This window comes from Jaculus jaculus, chromosome 4 (genome assembly GCF_020740685.1).
Source record: "Jaculus jaculus isolate mJacJac1 chromosome 4, mJacJac1.mat.Y.cur, whole genome shotgun sequence".
In the NCBI taxonomy this organism is placed as follows: Eukaryota; Metazoa; Chordata; class Mammalia; order Rodentia; family Dipodidae; genus Jaculus; species Jaculus jaculus.
In genome coordinates, this window is record NC_059105.1 from 44,518,406 (window position 1) to 44,531,087 (window position 12,682).

At 42.1% G+C, this 12,682-nt stretch overlaps 2 protein-coding genes across 4 annotated transcripts in view; one reads left to right on the plus strand and one right to left on the minus strand.

The window, feature by feature from the left end:
* The window catches only part of Dnah7 (dynein axonemal heavy chain 7), a 259,409-nt gene extending 254,022 nt beyond the window's left edge, over positions 1-5,387 (plus strand). Inside the window, exon 65 of the mRNA XM_045148328.1 lies at positions 5,111-5,387. Within this exon, the coding sequence (XP_045004263.1) occupies positions 5,111-5,317 (207 nt within the window). The 3' untranslated portion in view covers positions 5,318-5,387. The remainder of the gene's footprint in view (positions 1-5,110) is intronic.
* Positions 5,388-5,517: 130 nt separating this feature from the next.
* The window catches only part of Slc39a10 (solute carrier family 39 member 10), a 121,371-nt gene continuing 114,206 nt past the window's right edge, over positions 5,518-12,682 (minus strand). For all 3 annotated transcript variants that reach the window (XM_045147281.1, XM_045147278.1, XM_045147279.1), the window contains 2 exons: positions 12,201-12,391; positions 5,518-8,267 (listed from right to left, as the gene is read on the minus strand). In XM_045147281.1, the coding sequence (XP_045003216.1) occupies positions 8,109-8,267; positions 12,201-12,391 (350 nt within the window). In that variant the 3' untranslated portion in view covers positions 5,518-8,108. The remainder of the gene's footprint in view (positions 8,268-12,200; positions 12,392-12,682) is intronic.

The window sequence follows — 12,682 nt, forward strand, 5'->3', positions numbered from 1 at the left end:
CACCTAGCTTTCAAATATTTACTAGCTACTTGTACTTCTGTTTAGAAGCATCTATTCAAATTATTTGCTCAGTTTTAAATGGATTCATTGCTCTCTTAAGTGTTTTTAAGTTTTCTTTAAATTACGGAAGGCAGTCACCTCTGTCAGATGAATAGTTAAAAGATATTTTCTCCAATTCTGTGTGTCTTCACCCTGTTGGTTTTCTTTGCTCTGAATATGTCTGGTTTGGCATAATGCTACTTGCCAATTTGTTTCTATTAACAATATACTTTGTATGGATACATCATGTGTTGATACCATCTTGTCTCTCCTTTCTGGCCCCATTCGGCTGGGGGCCCTCTTCAGTGGGGTTGCTGGTATTCCCCATGGAGTTGTGGGTTATTCCTTGTGAGAGCAGCAGTAAGTCACTGGGGGAAGGCAATGCCTCTGGGTATGACGTCCCAACCTGTGGCTCATACAGCCTGTCCACCCCAACCACACATCCCCACTTCTATAAAATTCCCTGAGCCATGGTCAGTGAGTTTTAAGTCTACCTCAGTAATGAGCTCTCAGGAGCCTCTGGATCTCTGCTTTGGTAGGTGTTGAGTATCCTTCACCCTGTCACAGGCTGTCAGGCTCACTGTGGAAGCAGCATTCTTGCTTGTCTCCCCAATTCCTCTGTGGTTTCACTTGGGCATTGACTGAAATGCGATGGGTGGTTTATCTTTTCAGGTCTCACTGCCTTCTGAAAAAGAGAAACAGATTTTCCAACAGAGAGTGAAGTCAGCATAGGTTAATAGGATAAGCATTATTAACTTAGGGAGATTTTGATGGATGTAGCCCCTCTTTTAGCCAAATACTTACTGGGAGCTTGACATTGGAGAGCATAATTTTGTCTCCATAGGTTCCCAGTTCCAGATATGGGTTTCTTTCGACTGAGCAGATCTCTTAGCCAATCAGAAAGCCAATGTTACCCACCAAGACTGTGTGCCACTATTGCACCGGTGGATACTTCTTATTAGGGTGTTTACTTCTGAGTAGCTTAGACCCCTGCTTGTTCACACTGCCGTGGGCCGCTTTGCCCCCGTAGCTCATGTAGCACTTCCCAGCACTAGATGGGCTGTCTGGGGACTGGCTGTCTTCCGGATTCCAGCCAGGTTTCTTCATTCTCTGTGTCGGCAGCACATGTCTTTGGCAGTAGTGTCTTACCTTTTAATCTCAGGCAGTTAATCAGGTGCTTTTGCCTGTCTTGTTCTGAGGACCAATCAACAGCCCAATCTGTACAGCACCAATTTCTGGTACTGCAAGTTACAGGTCTGTAGCAGACAGCTCCAGGTTCAGAGATGAACTTCCAGACCAGACACAGTTATGGAGGAAGGGATAGTTATTGATGCTTACAGATCCAGGGGAAGTTCCATAAATGGCAGAAAAAGCTGGCCTGCCTTCACAGGTCCAAGCAGAGAGAGAGAAGTACAAGCCTAAAAGCCAAAAGCCACAGCACATTTCAGGAACTCCAGCTAGGCACACTTTGCATATCTTTAGATTGAAATCTGAAACCTATCACCACACCTTAAGATCCACCCAGTGACATTGCCTCCAGCCAGGTGGCTGCAGATGCAAACTACAAACAAACAAAAAAGTAAATATACTGTGGGCCATCCATTCAAATTACCACAAGGTCAGAGCCAAAATTTTTAAAGGCTGAGAGGGTGGGATAAAGCCAATCCTTACTTGCTGACTTTTACTTGTTTCCACTGTTTTTGGAGTCCTATCCAGAACACCACTGCTTGTTCTAATTACCTTGAAATAGTTCCCTTTGATTTTAGTTTTGCTTAGGACTTAATTGGCATTTTGGGTTTTTTGTGCTTCTGTAAGCTTATATATATCTTGTTTTATTTTGTTTGAGAGTAAGAGATTGGGCACTCCAGGGCCTTCAGCCACTGCAAATGAACTTCAGACACATGCACCACCTCGTGCATCTGTCTTATGTAGGTCCTGAGGAATCAAACCTGAGTCCTTTGGCTTTGTAGGCAAGTGCCTTAACAGCTAAGCCATCTCTCCAGCCCAGCTATGAATATATTTTAATTTCCTAGTTTGGGAAGAATGTCATTGGTACTTTGGTGAGGAGTGAATCTCCAGATTGCTTTGGGTACTAAGGACATAACTCTTAAAGATACTGTCTTGGGGAATCCTTGGGGCCTAATGCCAGCCAGTCTTAATTACTAGGTGAGCTCCTGGCCAGTAAAAATCCTTGTCTCACAAAAGGTGGGTAATGTTTCTGAAGATGACATCTGAAGTAGTTACCTAGCATGTGTGTGTATGTGCACGCACACACAGACACACACACACACACACACACACAGTTTTCTTTCAAGATGCTATCTTAAACACATCCAGATTTGGGCTATAGACGTAGCTCAGTGGTTAAAGGCACTTGCTTGCAAAATCTGATGGCCAGGGATCAAATCCAAGTAGTCACATAAAGCCAGATGCATGAAGTGGCACATGCATTTGTAGTATGTTTGCAGTATCAAGAGTTCCTGGTGTTCCAGTACTCTCTTCCCTACTCTGTGTTTTTCAAGTTTTTTTTTTTAAACCATCCAGGTTTATGGGCTGGAGAGATGGCTCAGTGGGTAAGTGCATTTCTTGTGCAATCATGAGGGCCTAAGGGGGTCTAACACTGCCTAAGTTCAAATCTTCACATCCCATACCAACAGCCTGGCATGGCCATGCATGACTGTAACAACAGTCCCACAAAAGGAAGCAGAGACCAGGGAATCACCCATGCTCACTGAAAAAAATAAAAGCAAATTCAGTATCAATAACAGATTTGGGCTCACATAAAAATGAAATGAACAGCCGGGCGTGGTGGCACATGCCTTTAATCCCAGCATTTGGGAAGCAGAGGTAGGAGGATCGCCAGGAGTTCGAGGCCACTCTGGGACTACATCGTGAATTCCAGATCAGCCTGAGCTAGAGTGAGACCCTACCTCGAAAAACAAAACAAAGCAAAGTGAAATGAACAGAAAGATGGGGTGGGACATCCATGTTCAGCTCTAGCCACTGCAGTTGAAGATCACTGTTTCACTGATAGAATGGGAGAAAAAACATATGACCCGCAAAGATCCTTACAATGTTTGTAACTAAGTTGCCCAAAGTACAGTGCAGGACTGGGAGAAGTCTCAGTCAGTAAAGGGCTTGCCACACAAGCATGAGAACTGAGCTCTGACTCCCAGAACCCACATAAACATGCTAAGCATTTTGGCTTGTACCTGAAATCCCAGCACTGGGCGGGTAGAGAGAAGGAATTCTTGGAGCTCAATGGCCAGCTAGTCTAGCAAACAAGCTCCAAGTTCAGGGAGTAACCCTGCCTCAAAGAAATGTAGAAAATGATTGAAGACACTCATATCAAAATACTGCTCTATTGTATATGCACACACACCCACTCTTTCAAACACATACACATGGCAAAATAAACTCTAGGGCTGGAGGGATGGCTCAGCAGTTAAGGCACTTGCCTGTGAAGCCTATAGAGCAGAGTTCAATTCCCCAGTGCCCACGTAAAGCCAGGTGCACAAGGGGACACATGTGTCTGGAGTTCATTTGCGGTGACTAGAGGCCCTAAAATGCTGATTCTCTATCAGTCGCTTTTCTCTTTCTCAAATAAATAAAAATATTTTTCCTAAAAATAATAAATTTTAAAAATTGAAGTACAGTACAAAGAAGTAATTTTAAAAGCTGTAAGAAAATAAAATCATCAAGCCACATTCAAGGGAATCCCCACTAGCCTCAATAACAGCAGAGTTCTTGAGGGCAGGTGCTGAGAACTGGTTCTTGGTTTACTGTCCCAGGGCAGATTCACTGATGCTCAGTTTTGTGGAGGCAACCCCACTCTCTGCCTCATACCTGCTCCCCACCGGGGAGCGCTCTCAGAGGGTCTGCCTGGCTGGCGAGGCGGCTTCCTACTAAGACAGCGTGTAGAATGGCTGTGGACCGCAGAGGTGATATGAAGGGTTTCTGATCCTTAGAACAATCCAGCCACACAGGTCCCTTCTCAATCAAGATGGCTACTAGCTACAGCACTCTGGGGGTTTGTGGCTGATGAAGCCGATTTCTGTGTGGGTATCAGGCCTCCATTTCTTCAGGCTGTGTGCCTAAGCGCTAGGGACCTGCTTTGCTGTGTTCTGTCACCTCCGCCCCACAGAGGTGAAATTGTTCCACAACAGGGAAGCCAGGCAGCAGGTGGTCATCGTTTCTCTTGCTTTGCCACTGGTCCAGGTGTCTGGATTTGACAGGATTTCCATGGCTGAATTCTTCCGATGTCACTCACCTCATCCTGTAGCTCTGCACTTTCTCTGTTAGTTCTTTGTGGAAGAGCAGATGAGTGCTGAATGCCTCTATTCGCCTGTCTTACCCAGTTCATAACTGCTTTCAATAGACAGCATAATATATATACCTTTTAAATGCCAGGAGGCAGACGTAGGTGGATTGCTATGAGTTTGAGGCCAGCCTGAGACTACAGAGTGAATTCCAGGTCCCTCAAAAAAACAAAAACAATCAAACAAAAAATTATTTGAGAGGTTGAGTATGGACGTGTCAGGCAGGGCCTCTTGCCACTGCAAATGAACTCCAGTCACATGAGCCACTTTTGTGCATCTGGCTTTATATGGACACCAGGGAGCTGAAGATGGGCTGGCAGGCTTACTGCTGAGCCATCTTCCCAACCCACTGCATAAATTTTTGCTACTGGTTTTAAATTAGTAAGTCATATGATTCTGAGTATCCACGGCATCAAGGATCTCTTTTAAAAAAGTATAACTGGACTTTTCATTTGTTAAGTACCAAGATTCTCCCATCCACAGGTAAATACTAGAAGAGGTGACAAGCACCTGGGTAATTTGCTTTTTGAGAAAGTAAGAACTGGTATTTTCCTCATTTACTTTCTAAATTGGTCCTACAGTGAGTTATGAGTCTTTAAAAATGCTTTAAGCAAGCACAGCACTGCTGATAACAACAAAAATCTGGGCCACAGGTTTTCAGACAAAATTTTACTCCAAAAGAGCCACAGTAGGTAGCAGCGTGTGTAGACAGTCTAATCTTCACTGAGAGAGGTATGTGTGCTTTCTTCCAGATGTGGCTCAAGCCCTGCAAGAGGGCAGATATACCAATACGACCAAGTTACATTGCTCCACTGTATAAGACAAGTGAGCGGAGAGGAACGCTGTCCACCACTGGCCACTCCACGAACTTCGTGATTGCAATGATCCTTCCCTCCGACCAGCCGGAGGAGCACTGGATTGGACGGGGTGTGGCCCTGCTCTGTCAGCTGAACTCTTAACCTGAAGCTCTTGCCTCTGTGTCCCTATTTCTTATTTGATTGCCAAGTAGAGCATATTTTATTGACCAAACACTATTGTCCTTAATAAATTTGATAAAATTCTTAATAATAAATTTAATAACCTCTATTTAAGATATCAAAATTATTCATAATTCAAGGAAATATTCTGAAATAGTGACTAAAGAAAACACACTGGCAGATTTTCTCTTTTTGAATAACTTTATTTTGGATGTGTTCCATGAGCATCCAGAACACATAAAATGACAAACCACTGTCAACAATGAAAAAAAACAGCATTTGATCACTTCCAGCCTTATAATTTTTTTAAAAAATGATTCAGTTACAACAAAAAAGGTTTAGATATTTTAGCAAGTATCACCTTGCAGGACCATAATCACATTTAAGCCACTGACTTACTGTTAATGGAAAAAGTTCACACTGCACCTAGTTACTATAGTATTTCTAAGCATAATCACAGCTGATTGAATGCAATGTGATATACACCAAAATTCATATGGATGTCACATGGTGACAGCATTGTACAAGTAACATGAATGATCTCCAACAAACCCATGTTCAAACTAGACTGGTCAAGCTCAGTGGAATGTTGGAGCCAAACAGAAATGTAGTGGAATTAGGATTGTCTAGTAAGACTTGAAACTATACATTAGCATGGTGTAAAACTGAATACTGGTGAAACCCCATGAAAACACTAGCAGCAACTGTCACAGCCTTCCTAAAAAATGCAGCAAATAAAGACAATACCATGTCTTCAGAGATTATAGAACAGTATATACTGTAGCATAACCAATCTGCTTTAAGTAGGCATTGACACTTGGGAGTATGTTCCAGCTATTGCTTTAGATGAAGCAGATTTAATGCTGGAATGCACAATTCTCCTTGGGTACAAAGACCCCTAAACGAGCTATAAACCTATCTTGGTTCTGAAAGCAAAATATTCGAGTCACTTAAAGTTGGTAGTACTAAGTAAAACGCCAGCACCTTTCAGCAAGGCTGCTCGAAGGACCAGGTAATGAGGCAAGGACTGTCCATTCGATGCCTGATGTTGAAAAATCTGTGTATAAAACTGGTACTTGCTATAAGGAGACCATGGGAAAATCTGCAAACAACTTTTCAAGTTCAAACATAAAGCACAGACATGACAATACCTATGCTCCCTTGTTTTCTGCATCACGAAGTAACACTGGCGCTGATCCCCTATCACCTGGTGTGTGTGGCTGCTCTCAGAAACCTTTCCTTCAAGAAGTTTAGAGAGGAAGAGGAAAGGAGCTGCAGAAAGGAAAAGGCTAAGTAAAAACATTTGAAGTGGAATGGAAAGAGTTGGCTCTTACATATTTGAAACATAAGATTTTTAAAAGAGCTATACTGGCCACCAAGCAGATTCCAATGAAGCTAGGCGCACACAGCTCAGATACAGGGTACCTGGCAGAAATGAAGATCAAGTGGCACAAGATGTAAACGAGCGCTGCATGCACATGACTAGTACTACGAATGACTTAATCAAAATTCAGGATAAGCATGGCTTGCACTTTTCACAGATCACCTACAACAGGGCATCTAAAACATAGACTACTCCCTATCAGGCACCAACAGCACACCTTGGCACAAAAAGAGTGAAGTGATTTTTAGATTTGTCATTTACTTGGTACCATGATAGCCATGGTATCCATGGAGCTTATCCTGGTAACAGTTTAACTGACATTTCATATACAGATTGTAGACATAGTAAACCTGGGTTTTCTGCCTTCAAAGCCATTGCCAGTCACAGCATATGCTCTTAGTTCCAAAGCCAAACTGGTAAAGTAATGTGAACATTCAAAACTTAAATTTCCCAATTAGCCTATTCGATACTGGAATGCTGGACACCGTTTCTTCACCATCTCCTGGAGGGTTACAATGTTAAGGAAAAAGCAGCTGACTCCATGCTCTGGCCATGACAACCCCCACACAAGAAAAACAACAAAAACAAAATTAAAGTTAGAAAAGCAAATGGAAAAAAAAAAATCCCCAAACACCAAGTATTATAATAATACAAAGAACCATTATGAATCTTTCATTAAACTGAAGCTCACACAAACATACAATCACAAATTTCAGTAGTTTAGGCTGCGTATTTAAACACTATGCAAATATATACAAAAATAGTAACTCTAGATTCAAGAATAAGGGCTTTCAATGCTAAGTTCCATACTCTAGTGCAGCCTGGGCTTTCCTTTAGTTCCTATCGTCTACTTTATGCAACCTCAAAGTTGAGTCAAGTTGATCCCTACTGACCCCATATGTATACATTTAGCTGAATTAAAAATGGCACTAAAATTCATTCTTAGCACACATATGCGTGCGCACACACACATACACACACACACACATACACAACAAAGTCTGCTCAAAGTCCATTTAAAATATTTTTAAAGTTTAAATGATTTTTTTGGTTCAATTACTATTTCTGCATAGCCACAGAAGTTTCTACTAATAAAGAGACTAGTGTTTTATATGATTATTTTTTTTTAAGTCTTAATCAAACTTTTATCAACATTGGTTTATGGAGTCCCATTTTCTCCTGTCTTTATCACAAACTTTATGTTTTTAAAGACCCAGTCATGCAGGGACACAGTACTGAGCACCAGTCTGTTGTGGTTAGGCTCAAAGCTACGGAACTTGGAACCAGTGCAAGCCACTGACTTCTTTGAGCAATGTGCACACAGTACAAGGAAGAGATGCAGAGCTGCATGGTTACATTCTCGTAATCAACAAAGATTACTAGGAATGGTCAAAAGTGGATGTCAAACACAATTTTGTCTTCATAGAGGGCGATCACCAGCATGATGGCAAATCCAAAGAGCAGTCCTAAATTCTGAAGAATGAATTGCCCGACGGGACAGAAGCCATGCTCTTCATTGTCACCATCGCCATGCAACATTTCTGGAAGCTGGAAAACGGAACAGATCTTAAGCCATTTAAAGTGTATAGAGTTCATAACCTGGCAACTTCCTATATCCAGTTCTAGTAAGATTATCATATTTCATCTTTTCTCCCCCTTTTCCTATGCTTTTGTTGTTACTAAAATTTCCTTAGTATTTAAGCATAAGTAATCTATAGAATATTTCTAACTATGTGTACACATCAACTACAGCAAGCCTGTGCTTTTGTTACATTCAGTTTCATCTTGAATGACAGCACTCCTACTGTTGGTCAAAACCACAGTGGAGATCCAACTTGTACCTACTGATACAGTCACAACTTGTTAAAATACAAACAGGTGGGTTAGGGTTCAGGTTCTGTGGTATAGTTCTGGGCTGGCATTCATGATTACCCTTGGTACGACTTCCAGCACTACAAAAACCAAAAGCAAAAATAATAAAAGTTTTCCTAACAGTGCTAAGCAGTGACACCCCTCAACCACTAACAGCAGGCAGGCCTCTCCACAGGAGCATCCCATAGGCAGGCAGGCAAAGAAACACATTTGGGACTGTCAAGGTCTCAGTGAGTGGCTTCTGAAGCTTTAAGTAAGCCAATGTCTTCCCCACACTCAAAGTGGCCTTTGTAAAATAAAAACGTGGGCTAGACAGATGTCTTAGAGGTTAAGGCCCTTGCCTGCCAAGCCTAAGGACCATGTTTGACTCTCCAGATCCCACGTAAGGCAGATGCACAAAGGTGAGGCAAGCACAAGGTCGCACATGCCAATAGGTGGTGCAAGTGTGGAGTTCAATTTCAGTGGCTGAGGACCTAGCATGCTTATTCTCTCTCCCCCTCTCTCTCTTAAATTAAACACAGACCATGTCATTCCATCATTCACATCATTTAATGGCTCCCTGGCATGTATAAGATAAGCACCTCTCTTTCAACATGGCACACTGTGTGACGGTCATGGATATTGGTTTTGAATGGTTTTTCTTCTCCTTAACATTAGAAAAGAACATAATTTTGTTGCCGGTAAAGTTCTTAAAAATACACATAGTTTGTTTCCTTCTTCTTGAATATTGAGTGTTTTTAATACAATTGTGACAGTGCAAAGCATAGTATGATTTTTGTTTGCCTTCTTGTCATTAATGTGATCACATTCCAGCAGTACATGAAGAAAGACCAAAGTGCCTGTCCTCTCTGAGCCGACTCCTTGTAGGGAAGACAAGACACTTGATAAATGAGTCAAATGTACAGTATGCTATTAAAGGAGACAAAAGCAGGATAGGGATAGGTGGATGGACAATGTCAGGGAGCAGACTGAAATTTTACATAAGATGCCTCAAGAGAAGGCAGTGAGGGAGCCAGACATAGAAGGTCCACAGGAACGGAGACTTACTATTCAGATGACTATGCCTTTAGGGGGCAGGAGGGAGAATATGAAACAAGATTAGGAAAGTTCAGAGGTGATAAAAACTTTTTATTCTTTGATAGTCCTAAAGGGTTTGAAGCAAAAAGTGCCACATCCCACCAGATTTATGGCTTAGCAGGATCATTCCAGGTGAGTGTTGATACATGTGGTGGGCAGAGCAAGAGTAGAGGCACAATACTGAAAAGGAGGATGATGATGGAGACTTAAACCAGGGCGCAGAGAGGCCTCAGGAGTTAGTGACACGGGAGGGAGGTGCATGGCAGAGAAAGGATGACATGTTGACTTCTGATCTGAGCATGTAGAAGAATGTGTTACTGTTTATGAGATGATGAATTCTGTTCTACAAGTGAAGAGTTGGGGAATATCAAAAGCTATGTTCTGAGCACAGTTTGCAATGCCTTTTAGACAATGAAGCAAACAAAGTATAGAGTTCAAGGAAAGGTCTGGGTTAAAGACATTTGATTCACCAATAATAAATACTGAAAGGGATGACATGAGATTATTCATACAGTATTTGCCAACATCAGAGGTAGGGGAGAATTTCAGGATCCAGTGAGAGAGACCTGCGAGGACCAAGAAGGTGACAAGAAGACCAAGAAACTACAGTGTTATAGAAACCAACTTACAAAATGTAGCTCAGCTGTAAATGCTGCTTCAGGACAAGGAAAATGGAAACTGGAAATGATCAGTGGAGCCAGACATGTTGGGGTCAAGGTAAACTTGACAAAGTTCTGGCAGAGACGCCAGGGAGAAAACTGTCAATACCATACTAAAAAATAAGAACAGGATTAAAAAAGAAGTGGAGGTTTATTAAAAGAGGCAGGAAAACAACAGGGGGAGATGGAGGTAAGAGAGGGTCCTATCTTGCTTAGGAAGGAAGAACACAGTTTACATGCTGATAGGAAGGATCCAGCAGAGAGGAGAGCTCGAGGGAGTTAACAGTGAGGAGCAGGTTCTGGGAAGCGTTTGGAGGAGCTGGCCTGAGTGAAAGGGAGGCAGGAAGAGAGGGGATAAGGGTGGGGGGAGGAAAGGGACATAGCAAGGTGAACAGATGGGGATGGGAATTTGTATAAGGCATTTTGGTGGTTCTGTGTTCCTCTTGAGTAGGAAGTAAGAGCCTCCTCTAAGGACTGAGGATGGAAATGAGGTCTTAACAGGTCTAAGAAGATAGAAAAGGGAATGTTTATCTCTAGGTCACAGAAAAAAAAATTTGTTTTTATTTTTTTATGTATATTAAACTTTATTAGAAATAAGCATTAATTTTGGGAGTAAAAATACAAGGAACATGAGCTGGAGAGATGGCTTAGCGGTTAAGCGCTTGCCTGTGAAGCCTAAGGACCCCGGTTCGAGGCTCAATTCCCCAGGACCCACATTAGCCAGATGCACAAGGGGGCGCACACATCTGGAGTCCTTTTTTAGTGGCTGGAAGCCCTGGTGCGCCCATTCTCGCTCTCACTCTCTATGTGCCTCTTTCTCTCTCTGTCACTCACAAATAAATAAATAAAAATATTAAAAAAAAAAAAAAACAAGGAACATAATGGGACTTATGTGATAGATCCCAGAATCATAAAATCTTCAAAGGAGTATACTTTTTTATAGCCTTATCTTTAAATAGTATTATCAACTTGAGTCACTAGTGACATCAGCTGGCCAGAAATTTCTTTGGATTCTAGCACATATATACATTTCGATAACTATCATCACATCAGGGTGTGATAGTCAGCACCCCTTGATCCCCTGCCCCCTGCTGTCTGTTATTAAAGATGTTATCTCTTTTTAGTGTTACTCTTTTTTTTTTTTTTTTTTTTGCTAACAGTCTTTACACAAGTATGTGTTGGCTGGAGGAGGTGGGTCCTGGACTCCAGTCCAACAAGAAAAATACAACTGTGTTTAGGGGCAGATCTGATTCCAACCCAAAGATGTGCAGACAGTAGTAGAGTGAGCTCTGCTTATGGTTTTTTGGTGTTTGCTGTCTGGTGGTTTCTCTCTGTTTAGGAATGGGACCCAGCTTCTTCTGCCATTGATGGAACTTCCCCTGGATCTGAAAGCTTGAAATGAAACCCTTCCTCCTAGAAATCGTGTGGTTGGATGCTCATCCCAGCTGTGTGGAACTGACTACAACACAGCCAGAAGGTATGTCCTGGGGTATCAGATTCTAGCCCAAAGTTGTGGAGAGAGCTGTGAGAGCTCAGGCTGCTGCTGCTGTTTTTGGTGTTGACTGGCGTGGTGGTTTCTCTCTGCTTGGATGTCTGGAAGCAGCTTCTTCCGCCACTGACAGAACTTCCCCCCCATCTGTAAGCTAAATAAATCCCTTCCTCCCATAAACTGTGGTTGGATGATCATCCCAGTACCGTGGATCAGACTACAACACTTTCCTTACTTGATCATTTAGGATGTCACAAGTCTTTAAAATCAGTTGTACTGTTTATAAGGTGGCTTTCAAACTTGCAAAGATATCTTCCATTTCTGGAAACTGCATTTCTTTGCATACTTAGTACAGCAGTAATAGTAACACATAAAACCCCTTACCATATCCACCAATGCTACATACAGGAACATGCCTGCAGTGACCGCAAAAATCCAGAGTGTGATGTTGTTGGCGTACTGGCCGACAGCTGTGCCAATGAGCATGCCCACATACGCCATCATGGCGGAAAGGAGGTTGTACACAATTGCTTGCTTTACGGTCATTCCTGCTTTCAGAAGAACTGCAAAGTCCCCTGTAGTGAAGGTGCAATGGGAAAGTCAAAGTCACAGGATTTTAAAACACACACCTGTGTAAAGACTGTTAGCAAAAAAAAAAAAAAGAGTAACACTAAAAAGAGATACATCTTTAATAACAGACAGCAGGGGACAGGGGATCAAGGGGTGCTGACTATCACACCCTGATGTGATGATAGTCATAGAAATGTATGTATGTGCTAGAATCCAAAGAAATGCATGCACAAGGTCAATTTTACTGCCTTAAAGTATAGGCTTTTTTTTAAAACAAGAAAAATACAAGAGAAAAA